The following is a 23,646-nucleotide window of genomic DNA, read 5'->3' on the forward strand; positions in this document are numbered from 1 at the left end:
AGAATTGGCTCCTTCCACACATCACCTCCCGTCTTTCACTGTTGGCCTTATCCCTTCCACTCTCTGCTCTTCCACAATGGCCTCCTTGCTTCTCCCCAAATAAACCAGTATTCCCCCCACCTTAAGCAGAGGATTGTTCCACCTTCACATGATTATCCACAAGGACAGGGGTCTTTGTTTTACTAACTGACACATCCCCAGCATCTACAAGTCCTGACATACAGTAGGACCTCAGTATATGTTGTTTTAATTGAGTTGAATAAACAGAAGACTCAGAATAAATATCCTGGCCAAAACCTTACCATCATTAGAAAGGAAAGCAAGGGAGGGAGGGAGGAAGGAAAAGAAATTAACAGTCAAAAATTGCAGAAAAAGGGCTTCCCTGGTGGTGCAGTGGTTGAGAATCCGCCTGCCGATGTAGGGGACACAGGTTCGTGCCCCGGTCCGGGAAGATCCCACATGCCGCAGAGCGGCTAGGCCCGTGAGCCATGGCCGCTGAGCCCGTGCGTCCGGAGCCTGTGCTCCGCAACGGGAGAGGCCACAACAGTGAGAGGCCCACGTACCGCAAAAAAAAAAAAAAAATTGCAGAAAAATATTGCATTTAGTTTTTTTTTTAATGTACCCATCTAAATGCTTTAAAAGCTAAGCAAAATTGTTAGCTTTCATCTTAGCAATAATTCTCAATAGGGACAGAATCAACATTTAATTAAAAAGCTTGGTAAGTGAAAACATCTGCATAATTTTTATTATGAAATATATAACCTCAATATTATTGATAATTACTATGAGCAATTAATAGCTCCTTTACTGTGTTTTCACACTTTTTAGATTTGAAGGTTTTAAATTTCTGTTTTAAATAATTTGATTAATTATTTACACTACATAATTTGCAGTTCTTTTATTAAAGCAAATATTTTCCCTTGTAAAATCATCTGAGAAAAAAATATTTTAAAAAGTACATCTTACACTATCTTAGACTCAAGTACAGAGCAAACTAAATAATGGAAATAGAAAAAAGCAGGTAACAATTCACAACTGTTTTTTGGCACATAAACCACTCACTCACATGATTTAAATAACTCTTCTAAGAAAGAAGGGTACCAATTAGAAACTGGCTAGAAATTCCCGTGAAGCAAACACTGACTCTCCGGAAAAGTTCACTAAATGCATTAATAGGTACTATCAGAGTAGATGCTTCCCCCCTTACAAAAACTATGTACTTTAGGCAACATTTTTAAAAATCAGAAGAAAACAAGGGTCTGAAAATTGTACAATCTGAAAACCAAAATAAATATAAAATTATAATAAAATAGATTTTAGTTACTTGAGTTCTCAAGATTATTTTACCCAAAACTGCAGTTTATGTTCTAAATTTTAATGTCATTACTCAAAATGGTTACTTTTCTACTCTAAAGCTATAGTTACTGATATAAATACAATTATCTACTTGACTAATTCAGTAAAACCACAATTCTAATTCTAATCTCATTTAGTTTACCTTTTCCTAAGTGGAATGTGTTCCCTAAGCATGTTTCAGTGTACCAAGTAGCTAAAAAGTATCAAAAAAAAACCTCTCAACCTGAAAAATGAACTGAATTGTCTGAATTTCATTGTTAAAAACTGAAAAGACTTTGTCAAGAATGATGTTCATGCTACATGAGTATCAAAATTATTAGAAAAATGTAAGATCAGGAATTAATAACCTCTAATTTACACTGAGAATATTTCTGCTTAAAGACAGTAGTATTTAAAACTGTGCCTTGGCTTCAAAATTTACAACAGTCCCTTTCCTCTCAACATCTCATTGTGAACCCTCAATGTTCCTTTCTTCCATTGTTAAGCAGTTATTACCTATTTCTTAGGTCATTCTCACAGATCTGTGCTTCCAAAAGGTTTATGGTCCAACGACAGCACTGAGCAGCATCCACAGTCAAAAAGAGCCAAATAATTCTTTTTTTCTTTGCTCAAAATTCAGATCAAATCAAGTAATTGATGTCATACTGCAATCATTTGTCAAATGCTCTAATCCATAAAGCTTTAAGTTTCTGTGATTCTAAATACTAAGCATGTGTTAGTTCAATTTCCATCAGTAATCCACTGAATAATATAAAATTCAACCTTAAGTCTACAGTTAAGTTTTTGCATGACTACTCTTAGAGCTTTGTAACATGTGCATATTCAAATGCTGTAGACACTTAGTGTAGAAACACATAAAAGGAATGAGTTACTTCACACAAAGCAACCTGACCTTTCTTTTCTTTCCCTTCATACAAAACTTACCATGAAAGAAAACTGGACAGAGATATATTACTAGAAATTCATTTACAACTATAATTAATTTCCTGGAAGGATTTCACTGGCATCTTGAATTTATATTAAAATTTAATCTAAAATAAGTTACTAATGATAATATAAACAATTACACAAACTAAATTATTTAGCAGTAACTGTGTGTCAAACATTGTTCTAGGCACATTACGCATACGAATTCATTTAATCTCCCCAATAATCCCATGAAATGGATAACATCATTATGCCCGTTTACAAAGAGGAAACTAAGGTGAGATTAAATGGCTTGCCTAGGTCACTCAGTCACTAAATGGAAGAGCCAGGATTTGAACACAGGTAACCTGGATCCAGAGTCTATGCTTTTTACAATGCTGTTCTCTTTGGAAAGCCCTTGGATACGTGAAAATTTATAGATACAATAAAATATTCTGCAAAGGATACTCAAAAGTATATCAAAGTTGAATTGAAATGCATTAAACTAGAAACATACACTATAGCTCCTACATCGAAGTTACCCCGACACAGGAAGTTAATGGATACATGGCTAGCTTATTTGCGTCATAGTTAGAACACAGTGTTAAATTATATATAGAATTAACACAGACCCACTATTTCTTCAGGCCACTAAGAGATGTATCACATAAAAGATATAATGGTCATGAAAAGTTAACTAAAGATAAGTGCTGGTGTTTAAAAAAATGAATCAAAATAAGATCAAACATTTAAAGAATGCTACTATAGATCACATTTAAAGAAATTAAGGAAGAAATTTATATTTCTATTAGTAAAATCTCCTAAAATTTTAAAAAATACTTGACTGACTACCTAAAGAAGAAACTCATATTTCTAGAAGTAAAATTCCCTAAAGATTTTGAAAATATTTGTTGACTACCTACCTCTCCATGATTGAAAAAGAAGCACAACACTGTAACCAGGCCTCCTAATCGACTGCCGCTGGAAAAGAGAATAAGAAAATGTAACTTGAATAACAGAAAGCAGGTCAATCTTAATAAAACCTTGAAATAACAGAGCATGATAATCTGCCAGTACTACAAGAAGTTTTAGCCACACTAGAACTCTACTATACTTATTTACAAAACAGCTTATTTCCTCTAAGGTATCATTAGCCAAAACAAGTTTTATTTTAAAAAAAATCATTTTCCATCTTCAAAATGTACAGAAAAACACAAACTGACAAGAAATAAAAAATTCTTAATAGTCATGTTACTGTGCGTCATGCAACCTGACCTGTCTTTCTCTTCTTTTTTTTTTTTATCCTTTAGTACACATATTAATTTGTGTCCCTCAGCATTTCTCAAAGTATTTTTCTTGGCATATAATATATATTCAGAAGAGGGGATGGGAGCAAGTACAGAAAAGTGCTTAATGGTCATAAAGCTGGAAATCACCACACTGTCTCCTGCTCTTGGAAATTCACAAAGCATGTTAGCACATTAAAGATTTAATTAATTCAGTATTTCCCAAACGCAAGCTACTTTTATACATGCTTGGGAAACCTAGTTTACAGATAAAGTTTTATCGTTCATTTGTTTTCCAAAAATTGGGAAATACAACACAAATATCAAAATATGAAAATCTGGCGTATAACTCTAGCTAAGAAACCACAGTGGTATAGTTTGGCAGTCCTAACAGTTAAACCTTCATTTGATCACGTAAGAGTGAAAACATCCCCATTCTCCTCATCCCCTGGCCAGAAGCATTTGGGCAGGTGAAAGTAAGGCTGTTTTTAGGTTTGTTCCATCGTTTCTTTCATCTCTACTATTGAGGTCTTTTTACTCTCTTTAGCTCATGCTGCTTTCTTGTTATTTTACCCAAATATCCTTCTTTCTTTCTTTCTATCCATCCAGCAAATACGTATATAACACAGAGAAGTAACAAAGAATCAGACATAGGTATTCTAGGCCATTATATTTATTCTTCAGGATGTATGAATGAGGAAACACAGAAGAGATACATGAGATGGCAGGGATAATCCATGTAGCAAGAACATACACCTTCTGCATCACCCCCAGAAGGAGAAAGGAAGGGCTGGGATCCCCAGCACATGGGGCCAGTCAGCCAAGAGGAAGGTGAAGTTTGCATGTTTAGTGGCAAGGAGTTTACAGAGTTGCCATTTTCCCTAGAGTCAGGGCACAGAGTCACTTGCTGCTGAAGAGAACTGGTAGCAGGGCTAAAGGCTTGAGGAAAGGGGGGAAGGGGATGTCTGAAATACCACTTGCATTTAAGGAGAGAGGTAAGGAGGGAAAACAGAAGGACTGTAGAGCCATCTTTTTTTTTTTTTTTTTTTTTTTTTTTTTGCGGTACGCGGGCCTCTCACTGTTGTGGTCTCTCCCGTTGTGGAGCACAGGCTCTGGACGTGCAGGCTCAGCGGCCATGGCTCACGGGCCCAGCCACTCCCCGGCATGTGGGATCTTCCCGGACCGGGGCACGAACCCGTGTCCCCTGCATCGGCAGGCGGACTCTCAACCACTGCGCCACCAGGGAAGCCCCAAGGCATTCTTTTTATTTTAATAGATGTCAAATATTGCACAGTACAAACACACTGCAATTTTTTCAGCCCTTTTCCTGTTATTGGTCATACGAATGTTTTTCAATTCCTTGCTATAGTTTTTAAAATGTTAAAATAACATCGCTGTACATGTAAAAAAAAAATGGTGCCTTTATTTCTATTGAATAGACGTGTGAGACTGCCAAGTCAAAGAACGTGAACTTTCCAGAGAAGCCATTCCAGTCCACACCCTCACCAATGTATGAGGGGTCCGTATCTCTATAACACAGCACCCAATATGCCCAGATCCTTTTACATTTTGCCCATAGGAAGGGTGAAAATGTTTTTCTCACTGTTATTTTGATTTGTTCTTCCTGCCTATTTGTACAAGGCATCATTTTACTTTTTTAAAAATTTTTTTATTAATTTTTATTGGAGTATAGTTGCTTTACAACAAAGCATCATTTTAGTGGGCTGTTTTGTTCTGTTTTCTTCATTTACTCTTCTGTGAATTGTATATTCACATTCTTGTCTGTTTTCCTATTGGATTCTCTGTTTCCCTATTTAAAGATTAGGGATACAAATTTTTTTTACTGTCATGTGTGGCAAAATCTTCTGATATAATTTACAGTGTATTCTGTCAGAAAAAAATTTTAATTTTATGTAGTTAATTTCATAGTAAAATGTCAATATTTTAATTTATTTCTTCTGCATTTCCTGTCTTGTCTGTGAAGGTCTTCCTTACCTCAAAATTATATAGTGTTCTAATATACTATAGGTTATGGCGCAGCATCTTCCATGATTATGTAGACACCTTTGCTTAACTAATAAAGCAGGGAGGCAGACTTTCTGGTATATTCAGGCCCTGCATAGCCAGGAGGAGAGAATAAACTTTGCTTATCTACGAGGAATGTTCTAAGTTACAATCACTAGGAAATGATATGACTTGCAATAAATCCAAAGTAGTGTTCCCAGCATTTACCTTCCTACCCTCCGATCCTTAATGACTATCACATAGGTCATTTTATTTTGCTAAACAGAAAAGATGTAGTAATCAGAATACTTAAAATTGATTTTTTTTTCCATTACAGTTGATATTTCAGCATTCCCTAGTGGTTAAAAAAAAAGTTTCTTCTGCAATATTACCAACTACCACCTGTGAGAAAATATGAAAGTTCCTACTGTGCAAATTTGAAAGGATTCTGAGCTTGGCAAACAATTACCACATTTACTCATACATCCCATTAATCTTTTGAGCCTTGATTTCCTTAGATATAAAATAAGGGGGTGAGAATGTAAAAGATCTTAAAAACACTTTTCAGTTCTAACGTTTAATAATTTTATAATTCTCTTCTTTCCCAAACTTTTCAGTGAAGCAGATTCAAACCAATCATCACATTTTGGTAGGCTGTGTTAATCTCAGAGGTTTCTACCTCTATTTACCAAAGAATGATGAAACACGCAAAGTTCAAAGAGAAAATGAAAGTAGTAATTCAAAATGATATTAAATTACCCTTGGAGTGAGTTTTCTTGCTGTATAAATCCTTAAGAAACAGCATATGAGAGAATATTTTGGAAAGAAATCAATTAAGAGGATTTCCAGTCTCAAGTTTGAGATGTAATCCTCAGCACCTGCTAGCCCACCAGGCCTGGTTGAGAGCTGAGCATCTTCCCTTAAACTTAGAGGCAGGGATATTTTGGAGCATTAAGGAAAGAGAAAGTAAAGGTGAGAGAAAGAATGAGAATCAGGAAGGCTGAGAAAAGTTCTCAGCTTGGTCCTGCCAGTCTGTTATAAGCAAATCATTAATGCCTTTAAATTAACTCTTTGTCTGCCAGGGCCAAGAAAAATAATATTTTATTTACTAGATTGTGAACTTTCGATACATCACTGCAGCTGTTGGAGTGCCTAATACTGAGCCTCTCCTAGGGCAGAGATTCAAAAGGTATCTGAAGAGTAAGTGAAAACATAAAAACTATTCAATCAGAAGACTGTTGGCATTCATTTTGGGGGAATCTTGTGGTCAAACATACAACACCTCACGTCATTGCTACTGGGACCTCCATTCCATGGTGAAAAACTTCTTTCCTCATCAGCCTTAGCCTCTACCCAGATGCTTCCTTCTCCTGCCTTGAAACCTCACCTTGCTGTGAGAGTCACTCTGTCATGCTCCTGTATTGGCTCTTGACCTGGAGGTGAGGCCAGCAGCCACCTCTATTGTCACTTCCAGACACTGCTCCTGAGCCCTTCATTAAACCCTGCTCATCTCAGCTCATTTCTTCACTTGCCCTCCTCAGGGCTGTTATCTCCCAACACTCCAGCTCATTCCCCACTATTCACAGCTTTCTCCTTCCTCACAGGCACTCCTAGCTTCTCAACCCTCTGTTGAGCACCACTGGAGAAAATTACACCAACGTGCAAACCTGTGCTGTCCTAAAATTATTTTAAAAAGAACAACTCAATCACAAAGCCTCATGAACTCTGCCTCCCAAATATCATGGAGTCTGTCCGCTTCTCTCCATCCAACCCCCACTATACTAGCTCAGGCCACCATCCCCTTCCACATGGACAATGGCAGCACCTTCCTGCACACCTTCACTATATCCAGGCTCACTCCTCCTACAGTGTATTCTCTACATCATGCCATCATTAAAAATAAATTAATACGATCACACTAACACTATCCACTCAGTCCTTCGTTGGCATCCCATTGTTCTCAGGAGGAAATTCAAACCCCTAAACACGTCTAAAATGCCATGTGGGATCTGGTCCTGCATACGCTTCCAGACCCCTTTCACTATTCTTCCTTCTTCCCCAAAACTTGTGCTCCTGTTGCACTGTCCTTGTCACAGTCCCACAGTGTACAAATAGCCCTGTGGGGGACTGGACTGATGGCAGAGCTGAGGCAGTCCTAGGGAGAGAGAATACCATGGTATCCTAGTAAGAGAGATGCTGGGATGTCCCAGAGAGACAGAGAATGCCAGGGTGTCCCAGGGAGGCAAAATGATAGGGTACAAATAAAGAAGTGCAAGGACGCCAGAGATATTCTGAAGGAAGAAACCAATGGGATTTTGTGACTACTTGGATTTCAGAGGTAACTAAAGGGGATAGTCATGGATATCTTCCCAGGGTTAGACCTGGACAACAAACAGTGTGGTCAAGTGTCATTTGCTGAGGGACTTCCCTGGTGGTGCAGTGGTTAAGAATCCGCCTGCCAGTGCAGGGGACACGAATTCAATCCATGGTCCGGGAAGATCCCACCTGCCGCGGAGCAACTAAGCCCGTGTGTCACAAATACTGAGTCTGTGCTCTAGAGCCCCCAAGCCACAACTACTGAGCCCACACGCCACAACTACTGAAGCCTGTGTGCCTAGAGCCCATGCTCCACCACAAGAGAAGCCACCGCAATGAGAAGCCCACGCACTGCAACCAAGAGTAGCCCCAGCCTGCGCAACTAGAGAAAGCCAGCGCACAGCAACAAAGACCCGACGCAGCCAAAAATTTTAAATTTAAAAAAAAATGTCATTTGCTGAGATAATGACATCAAAGGGGGCAGATTTTGTAGAAAAGACACCAATATTTTTAACCAATAACTTTCATCAATTTAAGCATGCTGAAGAGAAATACACATCTTTTAAATATTCATATACAACTGTTAGACCAAATGATTAAAGATGTGCTAGCAGGCCAAGTTAATAGAACATTCAAAAAACCAAAAAAAACCATGGAGCTGGAAAAGTTTGAGCTGGTTCAATTCACAGCCTACTTAAGACACGTTTTTAACCAAAAATCCAGCCTGCATAAACAGTAAATGCTTGATTTATTAATGAAGAACAAAAAAATGTCAAATAAAACAATGCAAGTGAAATTAGCATACAGAATAAGAAATTCAACTTTTCCTTAAAACAGGTGGAGGGCGGGGAAGGAGTAAGAAATTGATGTAAAAAGTTAGTCTATTCTGCCACAGAGCCTAAAAAAAACACTGAGTCACTTCATAGGTGACTTGGGTTGGATCATGAGAAGACAGTGTTGGAAAACTGGTTATATTAATTATGACTATTCATTTCAGGTTAGAAAGGGGGTTATTAAGCAAAATTAAAAGGAGGTTTTGACATACAGACTAATCTTCCAGTCCCTCAAGGCTTCTGGAACCTATCTATAAATAAAGTAGTTCTAAAAAAAATTCTGGTATCAAAGAAGCCACTATGAACCTCCAATGGCCAAAGATAATAGAGAAAAACAGAAAACCAGAATTGGATTTTCTTTGTACTCTGTGAGTGGTTGGTTCCTCATGTGGAAGGCATTTTCTGATGAGTAGCTATGTCTACAAAAGAGTGGCCAGGCTTTTCTCACAAAAGCTGAGAAGCAGTAAAGGACTTAGCAGAAACAGGTAGAGAAAGGTAAATATTCAAAGGAGAAGGAGAGTCAGGGACAGATCCGAGTGGTCACATAGGTACTGAGCAGCAAACATTAAATGTAGAGACCTTCATAAAGAAAATCATTTAAAAGTTCTCCTCAAAAAGCTCCCTTAATGCAATAAAGGGAATGGAAAAGAGAGACGGGGAATACTGCTTCCTGCCTTTGTGAGTGGACTTGAGCCCTCACACATAAGTGTCCACAAGAGGTGGGGGTGGGCAATTGTCACTGGTACCTGGTGTCACTTCTGCACTGAAGTGATTAAGAATCCAATGTGCCTCCACTCTCCGTATAGAGGCTTCTGAGGCTGGTAAATGAAGAAGCTACAAGATGATCCCGACCTGTTCATTCTATAATAAAAGCCACTAGTCAGTAAGTCCCATCCACCTTACACCCTTCCAACGGGCTTTTACAAGCTACCTCGTTCTTAAAAATAAATGTCAAGCTAAGGATCACCAGGTTGTGAGGAAGCTTTCAGCGTGAAAAACAGAAACAAATACAAATTGAAGGGGGACCTGCAGTCAAGAGACAATGCAAGAAGCAGAAGAAAACTTCAAGCTCAAAACTCTTTAGGAGAGTTGGAAACCTCATAGAAAGTACTATAAAGTATAACAGATAAAATAAGGGAGGGAAAAAACTAGAAATTAGATTTCAATCCAAGAGTTCCATATCCAAACAATAGGATTTTGAGAAAAACAGAGACAATAGAGAAGAGAAAGTCATCCAAGGAATAATACTAGAAAATTTTCCCCAGAACAGAAGAATACACATGTCCAAATGAACAGAACCCACAGGGTATCCAATGAAAAGGATGAAACGAAATCTACCACATCATGACCTTTATTTAAGACATGAAAAAGAAGAACCCAAAAGCTGCCAGAGGGAAAAAAAAGCCACGTACAAAAGGAATTGATGGCAAAACAGAACTAAATTTTGAAAAGCCAAATTGAATTCTTAGAAGACAGTGGAACAAAGTCTGAGGAAAATAAAATACTAAAATCAGTCAACTCAAGTGAAAAAGTAAAATATAAAGTTCCAACATGCAAGCCTAGAGAGTGATCAGCCTAGTGTGGAACCAGAAGACAGGACTCTAAGAGGGAGGCCCCAGGGACTGGGGGGGGAGAACTGAAACGGTGAATTTTATACATTTGGCAACATATAAATTAAGCATTTTACAGTTTAGTTGTGGTTCAGAATTAATCAGTATACAGAAACCAAAGGAAAACAAAATAATAGGCAATTACTAACTACAGGAAAGAAACTCTTACCATGTAAACAATTAATTACCCTACGTGACTCAGCAGTGAGCAATATTTACATGGTTATAAGAACCTAAGTATGGGCTACTGGTTTCCATGGTAGAATTGCTGAGATTTCAAAGATGTGAAAGTGGTTTCTCTGGACAAAGGAATGGATGGGTTATGGAGACAGACGGGGTAAGAAACTGCTGCTGCATGTTATCACAAAAAGCCAATAAGCCAAGGTCATGTACGTACACACAAAATAATGACAATTAACTTTAAAAACACACTAATAAGTCTCTTACCCAGCTGTAGAATATAATTAAAAAAGTAGTTCAATAAACTTATTTGGGGACCTGTTGATATTTGTCAGACAAAGAGCTATGAGTAAAACAATCATAAAAATCTTCCAGACAACATTAAAACAGATGTTCTTATTCATCACTAAAGGAAATAAAATAGTATATTTTATTAATTTTGGCTTGAAAAACCATTAGAACAGAAACTTCAAAAAACAAACTGAAACATCACAAATCGTCAGACCATCCCAAACTATGGGGCACACTTCTATAGGGAGGAGGATGAATTGGGGAGAGATGTGCAATCAAAGAAATACACATTCAGGGAAACTGAAATGCCACACACAGCCTGCTACCTTTCATTTCAATTTGTAATGTGTCAACAAAATTATTCTAAGAAAAATTAATGGATCACAAAATCACATATATGAGTACTAAAAACAGAGCAAAATAGGATCCTAAAAAATAGTAATATTAAAAAGAGTAAACTTACACGTGTCAAACTAAAAAAACAATGTCCACAGTTTTTCAAAACTAAACAATATACCATATTTAAGAATATATACATAGGTGGTAAAGTTATAAAGAAAAGCAAGGAAAAACTTAGACCAAAAGTTAGGATGCCATTTCCTCTGAGGCCTGGGAGAAGGGAAGAAAATGCATTAAGGAGGAATTTTAAGTGAATGAAAGCTTCCAATAATGATATTTCTTAATTTGAGTGATGGGCACACAGGTGTTCACTTTACTATTGTTTAAAAATATATGTAAATATTTTATACAATTCCACAGGGAGGACACATTTCACACATAAAAAAGTTTCCTAAGAGAGGATAGTGGGTACTACAGTAGGTAATGTACTCAAACCACAGAGATGCACGAAACATAAAGTAAGGAATTTCATATAGTTGTTTCTTTTAAGACCCTAAAAGTAAAGTTCAGTAAAAGTATTTTCCATGGAGGACAACAAACAAGTGTGCAAGTAGGCAGCAGGGCCTGGAGAGTTACCAGACCGTATAAGTGGACTCAGAGTCATCAACTCTACTCAATGCTCAATGATTTCTAAAGAAGATCTGCTCAGATGATCTAGAACAGAGAGCTACATGCTGAAAGAGCCTAAAAATCAAAAAGGGGTATTCTCTGGGCACCCTGCAGTAGAACAGTGAATGGAAAAGGGCTCAAAGATTCTATTACAAGATCTAAAAATCATACTCAAACTTAGGTGCTTTAATGATTCTCCTCTATTTCTCGCCTTAAGAATTGTGGGAGGGACTTTCCTGGTGGTACAGTGGTTAAGAATCCACCTGCCAATGCAGGGGACATGGGTTCGAGCCCTGGTCCGGGAAGATCCCACATGCCACGGAGCAACTAAGCCCATGAGCCACAACTACTGAGCCCACGTGCCACAACTACTGAAGCCCACATGCCTAGAGCCCGTGCTCCACAACAAGAGAAGCCACCGCAATGAGAAGCCTGCACACCACAACAAAGAGTAGCCCCTACTCACCACAACTAGAGAAAGCCCGCTTGCAGCAACGAAGACCCAACGCAGCCATTAATTAATTAATTAATTAATTTTTAAAAAAGAATTGTGGGAAAGGAATTTTTGTCCATCCTTCAGCTACAGTTTCTATGAGAGGTGTAGAAATTCTAAAGATGGCCATAATCAGTGAGAAACTAAAGAGAAAATTAAGCACAAAAAGACAGGAACAGAGTCCCTATAGGTTGTTCACAGCACTTCTCCGTGAAAACCTTGAGTGGTTTTATGCATTATTTTACCATCCTTAGATTAAAACCAAACAAAAGAATGGCTTGGCTGGCTGCCAGGTAATCACTGTAAAAGGGGCAGGTGGTACAGGTGGATGGGACCACACCCTCACCACTGGTGAGACCAGACTGCAGTAGAGAAAGGAACAGGAGTTTTAAAGATTAGATTGGGGGTGACAAGGATACCCAATGGGTAGACCAATTAAAAAATCTTGCTTCAATTTTGTCCTTTGAGAGGGAAAGGTAAGAGATGTACATATTCCTTGGCAGAAGGGAAGGAACCAAGAAAGACAGACTGAAGGATGGTGACAAATAAAGAATAACAAATAAAGAATAACTACGTGGGCTTCCCTGGTGGCGCAGTGGTTGAGACTCCGCCTGCCGATGCAGGGGACACAGGTTCGTGCCCCGGTCTGGAAAGATCCCACATGCCGCGGAGCGGCTCGGCCCGTGAGCCATGGCTACTGAGCCTGGGTGTCCGGAGCCTGTGCTCCGCAATGGGAGAGGCCACAACAGTGAGAGGGTCACATACCGAAAAAAAAAAAAAAAAAAAAGAATAACTACGTGGTAGCAAGTAGGGATGAACTCTGTAACAGCAACAGGGGGATGAGCCTTAAAACAAAAACACATCTTCAAATGGACATCCCTTTTTCAGGACTAATTCTGTCCTAAATTAATTTTCCACTAATAGAAATATTCACCCTCAAAAAACAAAGTTTGTTTTGACTTCCTTTGAATTTCAAAGCAAGGCAAAAGGACGAAACCAACTAACTGGGGAAATAAACATACTTCTGACAGACACCTCTATCAGAAGTAATAGAGACAAGAAACACGTGGAGTAGGAGGAGGGAAGGAGAGAGAGTTGATATGGAGAGGACAGGCCTCCTTGGTTAAAAGGGCTTTCAAATTCCCACTTTCAGTTTTCATGAGGCCCAAATACTTTGTTTCCTGTCCCTAATACCACAAGACCTCTGTATCCCAGTACCACACTCCTTCTTTTATTTGAGCTAGTCAGAGTATTTCTGGTGAGCTATTTCCAAAAAGAACTAAAAAATCCTGTTTAGAAACTCTGTTATTATTTGTACACATCTTTTATATCAATAAAATTTATAATAAATTTTAGGTATATGTATATTTTTTCCCGAGAGTTGGCTATTAAACATTTACCAGCACACCACTGCTTCAGGGTAAATATTAATAGCTATACATACCATCCAATCTACTCTTACTTAACAATGCACAGTGGACTAGTGAAGAAGCATCCCACACTCCAGAATAATATTAAAATCAAACTGAATGACAAAGAACGAAAGGATTAATATTACTTGCATGATATCTGCCCTTCAGGTCCAACAAGAAAAGCTTGCATTTATCAATAAGAGATTCCACTCCTCAGGAATGTATTGAATTCCCCTCAAAAGCAGCAATGGGGACTTCCGTAACAGCCTACTAACTACTCTCCTACGTTCCCTCCCCCTGGCAGAACAGAGACTTGCACACGCGGGGTCTTGAGAAACTGGCCTCCAGAAACTGTCAGTCTGTGGCTGAGAAATACCAGGGCATCTTATGAAATAAATAACTGTAACTATGTCTTCACAACACAGCTTTTAGAAAACAATCAACAATAGGTGTTTTAAAGAAATACCAAAATCCTGAGAATTCCAGACAAAAAGGTACATCAGAAATAGGTTGTGTTTGCAAAAACACAACAAAAACATCTTACTTCATCTCCTTAAGTCAGAGGTTGGCAGCCCAGCCCCATTTCACCATTTGGCTATGTTTTCTATTTTCCCTTCTACTTCCATTTCCGGTGAAATAAACTGGCTTATTTGACTTCAGGAAACGTGTGTGTGTGTGTGGGGTGTGTGTGTGTGTGTGTGTGTGTGTGTGTGTGTGTGTGTGTGTGTGTGTGTGTGTGTGTGTGTGTGTGTGTGTGTGTGTGTGTATTTAGTTTAAAAACAAATATACTTCTGGATTTTAAAATGTCATACTCAATCTGCCTATAAATTTCTAATCTGCTAAACAAATATCAACTTTTATTTCTCAATAGAAACACAATTTATAAAAAAGATTCTAAACTCAACTGAAGATATCCTCCTCTTTATTCTTAACCTACATGTTAAGAAGCCTGCAGCTTTATCCCACTTTATAAAATTAGAAGGGTGACAGACATAACAATCAAGGAAGAAAACATTAAGAACTACCTCTAATTGGACACCTCTAAAAATACTCATGTCAAGAACACTTAAAAATGCAATAAAAAAACTGATAGAAAAAGTGACAGAAGACTTGATTCAACATATTATAGACCAAGGTCACTACTGGAGTATAATTTACACACCTGGGCCCCCAGGGTGCAGTGCAACAGTCAAGAGAATACAAGTGGCTCCACAATGCACAAGAACTGGGTGTCATTTGGGGATGGGTGGATGATCCTAGAGTTTCGGATGTGTTTGGACAGGACTAAAGACATTATTTAGGGAAAAGAAAATGTGTGACACTAGTGGGGTCTCTATATCCAAGCACAGCTCCAGAGGGTAAACCACCAGGTACAAGAGTCGGACAACATCAAAGGAGCCAGCTGGGGCACAAAGCAGTAAAGTGGGTGAAGCTGAAACAGGATGCAGCCCTCAGAGCTGGGAGAAGAACCAGAGACAGCTAGTTGGCAAGACCCAAATCCTCTTATGGTAAAGTCACTCCCTCCTGCTACCCTAAGCAGTGAATGGTCTTGGATTTTTTTTTTTTTATCCTAAAACTACAATAAGAAATTAGACTTTACACCACAACTCAGCACATGTACATCTACACACATATATACAATAAGCAACAAACAGAAGTTTCTCTAAGTAACACCTATTTTATAATGGTATACTTTATTTTTTACATTTGTGTTTTCATGTAAAAAAGTTGCTGGGCCTAACTCACTAAATTGATTTTAAAATCCCCTAGGTAAAGCCCTGCAATTTGACAGACTCTGTGCTGAAGTAGTCACTGGCTGACTTTGGGGGCAGGTGGGTGTCAAGGGTCACATGAGATCATAGCTCACCTTGAATCCTGTCCCTCTATTGGTCAAATTTCTGATTTCCTTCACTTGCTTTGGAAGTGGTTTCAAACCAGCCTGGCATTAAGGTCATTCATCAACCAGCCCAACTCATTTCTCCAATCTTACTCTTCCACAACGCCTCCTCAATCATCTGCGTCCCAGTAAAACTGATCTGCTTGTAACCCCTCCATATCCCAGATTTTCCACCTTTGCTCGCCCCTGGGATTCTTTTCTCCTCCACCTATCCAAAATGCTCTGACCCTCCAAGGCGGAGCTAAATCAACTGCTCCACACAGAACAAATTTCTCCTGCCCCCAGAACTGTAAGCACTTCATCCTTGCTGTCTATCTTCTACTGACACACGCCTACCACCACTGCCATCTCTCACCTCACCCCACCACCATGCTCTCAGAACCCAAACACGCAGTCTCAAAAAGAGACCACTTGGTACGCACTTTATGTGCTGACTGAACAAATGAACATGTAGGGAGCACACTGCTGTCTGCGGACTAAAAAATCTCAGGCCAGGGCCCAAACCACCAAGAATCCCTCAACCAAAACTAGAACCTCATATTCTCTGCGGCAGATATTGTGCCTTCAGCCTCTGAAACAGTTGTTATAGCAAGCATTATACGAAAATGATACTGAATGTTCACTTTAATAAATGTTTAGAAATTCTTTCAATTGCAAAACAGCATAACTACAGATTAGCAATTTAGTAATAATGCCATGTTCCATGTTTTAACTTCTCTTACTTAAAATCTAATTTCCCAAATGTAATAAAGCTCTCCATAAGACAGCTGGGTAGTACTTAGCAAAATGGATAGATCCCCTCAAACTCATCTAACTTTGGCTTCTCATGAGACAAGGCACACTGGCCTTGCTTTCCTTCAAGTCAGCCCCCTCTCCTGATGATCAGATACTTTTGTTAAGTTATTTCTGTGTGTCTTGTTTCAAAAACAAAATTTTTCACATCATCTTTTAATCATGAGTTTTCATTTCGGTCTCCCCCAATTACATAATTAAAAGAACTTTCTTTGATGCTAATATTTCTGACTTTGCTCTAAGTATCTTAAATCTCTATGCAAATATATTTTAAGTTGATCTTCTAATAGCTTCCTCATTTGACAAATATTTATCAAGCAACTGCTATACACTCAAACACTGAGCTAGGATGCAATAGACTCTTTGAGGCACTAAACTAAGAATGCCACACTTCCAAAGCAAAGAAGATAACAGGATAATAGCAGATTCACACTCATTAACCCAAATTGAAAATCACATACATACGCTATACTTCTGTACCGCAAAGAATCAGTAAGAAGTAAAAAAGAAAATTCTAAAGATACTCTGAAGGTAAAATAGTTCAAGCAAGTAATGTAAGGAATGGTCAAAAAAAAGAAGAAACAGAAATACAAAACACAGAAAGTTTGTCTATCTTTTAGTTTTAGAAATGTTGCTCAACTATGAAGTAAATGAGGTCAGATATTCAATATCTGTATAGAATATATTTCTATTTAACATCAGCAAAATAGTCATTAACACCATTTGATAATGAGTGGTTCTTTCCTTTATATTTTATGTAAACAGTATATACTGCTTATGCACAAATGCCTATGAATATTTAATATTTATCAAATATCCCCATCTTGCTCTACTTAAACCTTTAAAATTATTTTAAATGTGGCTAGCTAAGCCAATGGTAAAATCATTCAAATGGGAAATAATTTTGTATCTACAAATAGATATATTAGAAATGACATTGTTATAAAACTGAACTATAAGTCAATCATTATCCCACTATTCTTACTATTCTAGTATATAATATTATAAACACATATGAAAAATGAATAGTCTTACCTTAAATATGTGCCATATATGAAGAATAATGCCATCATTAGTCCATTTAAAATAAAAATTACAGCAACATAAAAGCAAGCAGGATCTCCCAATCCTTTAAAAATAAAGAAAAAATATGCTCTAACTATAAATTATGTGTCTGGCAATTTACATTAAAATGTGCTTATTTTGAAAATGGTTGCCATATATATTAAATGGTTGCCTTGGTTCCCATATGAACACATGACACTAGTGTGGAACACAGATGAGAGCAGAGTAGTAACTACTGTGGTTTCAAAACAGGGCTGAAAATTCATGGACACTCCTCCTGTAGAGGTATGGGGTCTATGCCCCTGCTTCTGAGTCTGGCTGGGCTTGTGACTGCTTCAATAGATCATGGCAGAAGCCATACAGAAGACGTCATGCAGTATCAACTTAGAGCCCTGAGCTACCACATGAAAAGCCTAACTATCCTGAGGTACTATGCTACACAAAAGCCCAAGTTACATGAAAAGGGCACATGTAGGTGTCACAGTTGAGTCTCAGTTGGGCCCAGCCTTGCAGGTACAAGTACCATGCAGGTACTTACATTCTGGCTCTAAGTGAAGTAGCCCCAAGTTAATTCCAGTCTTCCCAGCCATTTGAGTCTAGCAGAGTCCTCTGACATAGTGGAAACCAACCAACCATCCTATACCCTGCCCAAATTCCCTACTTTCAGAAGCTGTACACCACTAAGTTTGCAGGAAATTTATGATGCTGCAACAGACAACTGGACAATATCATAGAAACTTGCCTTCACAGCTTTCAATAGGGCTGAGTCCTTCTCCTCTGGTAACTGTCCAACATATCTTGGTTTGAATACCAATCAAGTCCATTATTTTGATATAAATCCTGTACCAGCTGGCTAAGACTACCTAATTTTTTTAAAAAAAGAGAGACACCATAAGAAAAAAATATTATCCTCAATAGTTTCCTTACTAGAATATTTTTGAGATATTTTGATAATTATCAAACTTTCCCTTCCTGTACCATCCACTTGGGTCCCTTTAAATCTAGTAAATGGACCTTCACAATCCCCTGTGTAGATTCTTCACTGGTCAGTCTTCACCAGTGCATGGCCTCTCATGGGTAAGAATAAAATATAACAAGAAATATGCAAATCTGTAATTTTCAAAAGCTATAAAACTCGACTAAGGGACATAAAGGAAGAGTTGAACAAACAGAAAGATAATCTGTCTTCCTGAATAGATCTAATTTTTCAAGATGTGAATTCTTCCTCAAATTAATTCATAAACATAACACAATGCTAAGCAAAATCCCAAGTGTCTACTGAGATGCATTATATGGAAAAATGACAAAAAGGAGATAACTGAAGAAAATGTCCTAACAGATTAACAAAATTTGTTACTTACATAATTAAATAGTGTGATACTGGCACAAGAATAGCCAGACAGATCAACGTAACCATGGTGGAGGCAGTGGAGCGCCACCCAGATCCCCCTTCAAGGCTGAGGCACTCATTCCCCTAGCAGCTGGGAGGGTTGGTGGCCGACAGCTCCCAGCTGAGTCCCTCTCTGGGAGCTACCCTCTGCTGAAGAGAGTAAATTCACTGAAGATCATACCCCTCCCAAGGGCAACTGCATCCAATGTCTAACTACTCAACAGGGGGAGGTATAAAGGCCAGGGGCCCTTGCCTCAGGTAGGACAACTCTGCGGGGTCATCCCAGTTCCAGAGCTTCCCAGGGGATTGGCTGAGGCCTTTGCTGTGACTGCATCACAGCTCAGCTCTCCTCCTCCTCCTCCTACTTCCTTCATCCCCCTTCAGATGTTGCCCCCAAGGGCTTTCCCCTATACACTTCCTGTGTGCACATCTCCTCTTTTCCAGGACCTCAACCTAAGGTAACACTGAACACGAAGTCCAAAAGCAGATGCAAGCATATATGTATAATAATTCTGGATATAATAAAGAAGCAGGGAGAAGACGGACCACTCATCCAAGTGTTAGGTTACACAGAAGACCACTTTGAAAACATATAACGTTAGATCCCTACCCCAACGCTGAGCATCCAGACGAATTCCAGATAAATTAAAAATGTAAATCTCAAAAACATAATTATAACAATTAAGAATGAAGATTTTTTACATATGAATGACTAAAAACCATAAATCTAAAAGCTTCACAGATATCTCTGAACAGAAAAAATACATTCTCATCATACTGTACAAAACTAAAAGGCAATAAAAAGCTGGAGAAAATATCTTATCATATAGCATAGTATTAACATCCCGCATATAATAAATGAGCGCTTATAAAATATCAATAAAAACATAGACAAAGGGCATGAATAAGCAATTATTTTTAAAAGTGAAAATGCATTTTAAGATATAGCATTAAATAAAATATACATACACACACATATATACAGCAATGAACAAAATACTTCATGTGATCTTAACTTTTTTCAGCCTATTAAATTAGCAAGGATGCAGGGAAACAAGCATTTTCAGAAAAACTGCTAGTGGGAATATAACCTATCTAGAAAGCACTTTGGCAACATGTACCAAAATCATTAAAGCATATATTCTGTTGAACTAAATAGTTCCACATCAACATATTCATAGTTTAAAAAAACATAAGAATGTATGTAAAGATTTCGCTTCAAGGATGCTTATTGCAGCTTTAGATCTTTAAAAGTTGAAAACAACCCAAGTTTTCATAAAAGATGGACTAAATAAACAATGGTAGATTGTATATACAGCCATAAACATGATGCTGTTGAAGAAAAGATGACTTAGGAAGATGGTTTTAAATATTCTTAAAAGACAGGGCTTCCCTGGTGGCGCAGTGGTTGAGAGTCCGCCTGCCGATGCAGGGGACGCGGGTTCGTGCTGCAGTCTGGGAAGATCCCACATGCCGCAGAGCGGCTGGGCCCGTGGGCTATGGCCACTGAGCCTGCGCGTCCGGAGCCTGTGCTCCGCAAGGGGAGAGGCCACAACAGTGAGAGGCCCGCGTACCACAAAAAAAATATATATATATATTCTTAAAAGACAAAAAGCACTTATAAAAAATGTTATGTGTTGTGTGATCCCATTGCTGTAAAAGTAAATGTGTACATGGTTATAGAAAGTACTCAATAAGTACTTTGGTGATTATTTATTGGTCTCTGTCTCCTCTATCTCTATTGCCTTACTAATCAATCAGGCTAAGTAACTCAGTTGATCTGGAAGTTGGACTCCACTCACTCAATGCGAAATGACCAAAAGCCCTGCTTCGTGCTGGTACTGAGCCCGGGCTTGAGATCCCACAGAGACCATGGCCCTGGCATCAGGCAGCATGCCTTCTAGAAGCATCAGCACGCTAAGAAGGGGGAGCCCAGGGGACGTACGCTTAACAGGAGAACCTCAAGGAGGAGTCACTGAGGAAGTTACATCTCAGGTTGGTCCTGGAGAATGCTTAGGGATGCATCAAATGAAGGAGGGATGGTGAAGGAGAGGCCAAAGGTTACTGATATCACTGCCTTCCTATCTCAGGTCCTTTCTTCCACTCCCACAGGGGAAAAGTGCATTCAATTAAATGAAGAATCCCAGATAAGGAAGAAACATTATTTGGCAAATGACATGTACAAGGAATGGCACTCCTCTGCTATAATCCCTATAAACATACCAAATCTAGACAGTTTTCATACTTTGTAAACCATGCAATCATACTAATCATTCCCATAAAATCAGTTAAAGACCCCCAAAATTAATAATGATCTTTTTTCCATATTCCTTTCCAAGAAAAGATACACGTTTTCTTTAAAAAAAAAAAGAAAATTTAATATACTGAACTACATCTTAGATTTAGAATCAGCATTTAATATAAGTAATACTTTAAAAAGTAAAAAAAAAAAAATCACAATTGAAAAAGTATCTTACCTCAGGGTAAAGATTGAACCTTTTTAATGTATTAATAACAAGGGGATATTCAGTCAGCTTATCATTCATAATCATCCATACTCCATCCAAAAATGAGGGTGCTTCCACAATAGTCTTAAAGTAGGAATAATACAGTCCCTGAAACAAGCACATGTTATGATTAAAAGGACATAATCACTATGCCTCTTATTAGGTTAAAAAAAAAACTTAAATATACTGCTTTTGAAAAATAAAGCAATCAAGAAAGTAACAGCTACAATTAATTTCATAGGTTTCTGATCACTAATAAATGCTCAGGTTGCAAAAAACTTACATATCTTAGTATAACCTTGTCTTAATTGAAACAATTGATCTCAAAATAGCTTCAAAAATAGTTTCAACATTTAAAAAGTAATATAGGGCTTCCCTGGTGGCGCACTGGTTGAGAGTCCACCTGCCGACGCAGGGGACACGGGTTTGTGCTCCGGTCCGGGAAGATCCCACATGCCGCGGAGCGGCTGGGCCCATGAGCCATGGCCGCTGAGCCTGCGCGTCCGGAGCCTGTGCTCCGCAATGGGAGAGGCCACAACAGTGAGAGGCCCGCGTACCGCAAAAAAATTTTTAAAAAAGAATAAAAAGTAATATAACTCAGACAGCACGCTTCATTTAAGAAACCCCTATAACCCATACTAACTGAAGTGTTAGTAAAGGCTATCTTACGAACAGGATGAGTTTACTATGGAACCTAAGTTTACCATGAACCAACACAATCATCCTCAGCCAAAAACGTTTCCCCCTAAATGCTTATTTGAATCCTCAAAATGGTGCTATCAGCCACCTTTCCTCCAGAGTTATATGTAAAAATACAAATATATTAGGAAGGCTACACACTGATGTATTACATGTAAGTTACATTCAGATGCCAGCTAGTTTTACAGACTATTTTCCTTCTTCTCAGCTCAGCATAAGGTAAGTACCCTGCAGGACCAGGGCTCTGAGGGTGGAGAGAGGGACAGTGGTAGTACTCCCATTTTGAGGAAAATAATTTTTTACTTTGACATGCTAATTATGAAAGATATCAAGGTTGGAATACTACATGGGACAAAAAACAAGCAAGTACTAGAAGCCTTATGAGGGAGCAGAAGTGGCAGCATAGGGCAAAACAGATGAACCAATTCCATCTGCTATACAGTTTTGTCTAGAGCTCCCCTGGTAGCCAGTACCATTAGCTATCAAACTCTAAACTCACCTTAAGGTTTATAAATATCAAAGTGATTTGCCTATCCAGAAAAGGAAAAGAATGGTTCTTGATACCATGGTATTTAGCTCTCATATCACTGTTTTTTTAAATACTTCCTACTGTACTAGGTTGAATAATGTCCCCCAATATTTCATGTCCACTAAAACCTGTGAATGTGACCTATGTGGAATAGGCTCCTTGCAAATGTAATCAAAATGAAATGAGGTAATACTGGATTAGGTGGACTCCAAATGCAAAATAACTGATATCCTTATAACAGCAGGGAAATTTAAACACAGAGGTATAACGGAAAACTGCATGAAGACCGAGGCAGAGATTGGAGTGATTGTACCTCCAATGCAAGCCAAGGATTGCCAGAACCATGAGAAGCTAGGAAGGAGTCTCAGAGAAAACATGGGACAGCCAGCACCTTGATTTCAGACTTCTAGCCTCCAGAACCGTGAGAGAATAAACTTCTGCTCTTTTAAGGCACCTAGTTTATTGTACTTTGTTATGAGAGCCCCAGGAAACTACAACCTACCTTGTAGGTTTGATTTTGGAACCATGTGAATATCTTATATAATTAAAATTTAAAAACAAAATATTTTACATGCCTAAATAGCAAAAAAAAAAAAAAAAAAGAAGAAGAAGAAGAATTAATTATTTATCTAGTTGGGAGAGGATTTCAAACAACTTTAAGACATATCAATAGTAATTTTACTGTACACCTCTAATGGAATATATCCTAAAGTCAAAAAGAGCTGCAAGAAAGTTTTAAATTATTTTCAGTAATCATTTTGAATAATATCTTTGATACTTCTACTCCTCAAGTATAAGTAATTTGAAACCAAGATTCTCAAGCTAACAGAAAAGATACAAATTTAATATCAAAAAAGTAAAAACCACCTAAAACTAAATTTGAATTTAGAAATATAAATCAATAATTTATTTTCTCCTTTTAAAAAACTGTTTCCTAATTCTGTTTACTAAAAAGGCCTAGACACAATGGCCAATCTAATATAAAGTATTATCAGTGAGCACCTCTAGAACCAAAATTGTGGTCTCTAAATACCATGTGCTACTGAAAGGAATCAGGGCTCCTTGGAAAACT

The 23,646-nt window shown here is 38.2% G+C and overlaps 1 protein-coding gene across 9 annotated transcripts in view; it reads right to left on the bottom strand.

Moving 5' to 3' along the window:
• Nucleotides 1-23,646, bottom strand: part of DPY19L1 (dpy-19 like C-mannosyltransferase 1) — a 242,327-nt gene that overhangs the window by 202,029 nt on the left and 16,652 nt on the right. For all 9 annotated transcript variants that reach the window (XR_013829892.1, XR_013829893.1, XR_013829894.1 and 6 more), the window contains exons 4-7: nt 21,317-21,454; nt 18,192-18,312; nt 17,420-17,513; nt 3,186-3,243 (exon numbers count right to left, since the gene is read on the bottom strand). Coding sequence is in view for 1 of the 9 variants with exons in the window: in XM_079932253.1 (XP_079788379.1) it covers nt 3,186-3,243; nt 17,420-17,513; nt 18,192-18,312; nt 21,317-21,454 (411 nt within the window). In the remaining 8 variants the exon portion in view is untranslated. The remainder of the gene's footprint in view (nt 1-3,185; nt 3,244-17,419; nt 17,514-18,191; nt 18,313-21,316; nt 21,455-23,646) is intronic.

Source organism: Stenella coeruleoalba, assembly GCF_951394435.1.
Source record: "Stenella coeruleoalba genome assembly, chromosome: 9".
NCBI classification, from domain to species: domain Eukaryota; kingdom Metazoa; phylum Chordata; class Mammalia; order Artiodactyla; family Delphinidae; genus Stenella; species Stenella coeruleoalba.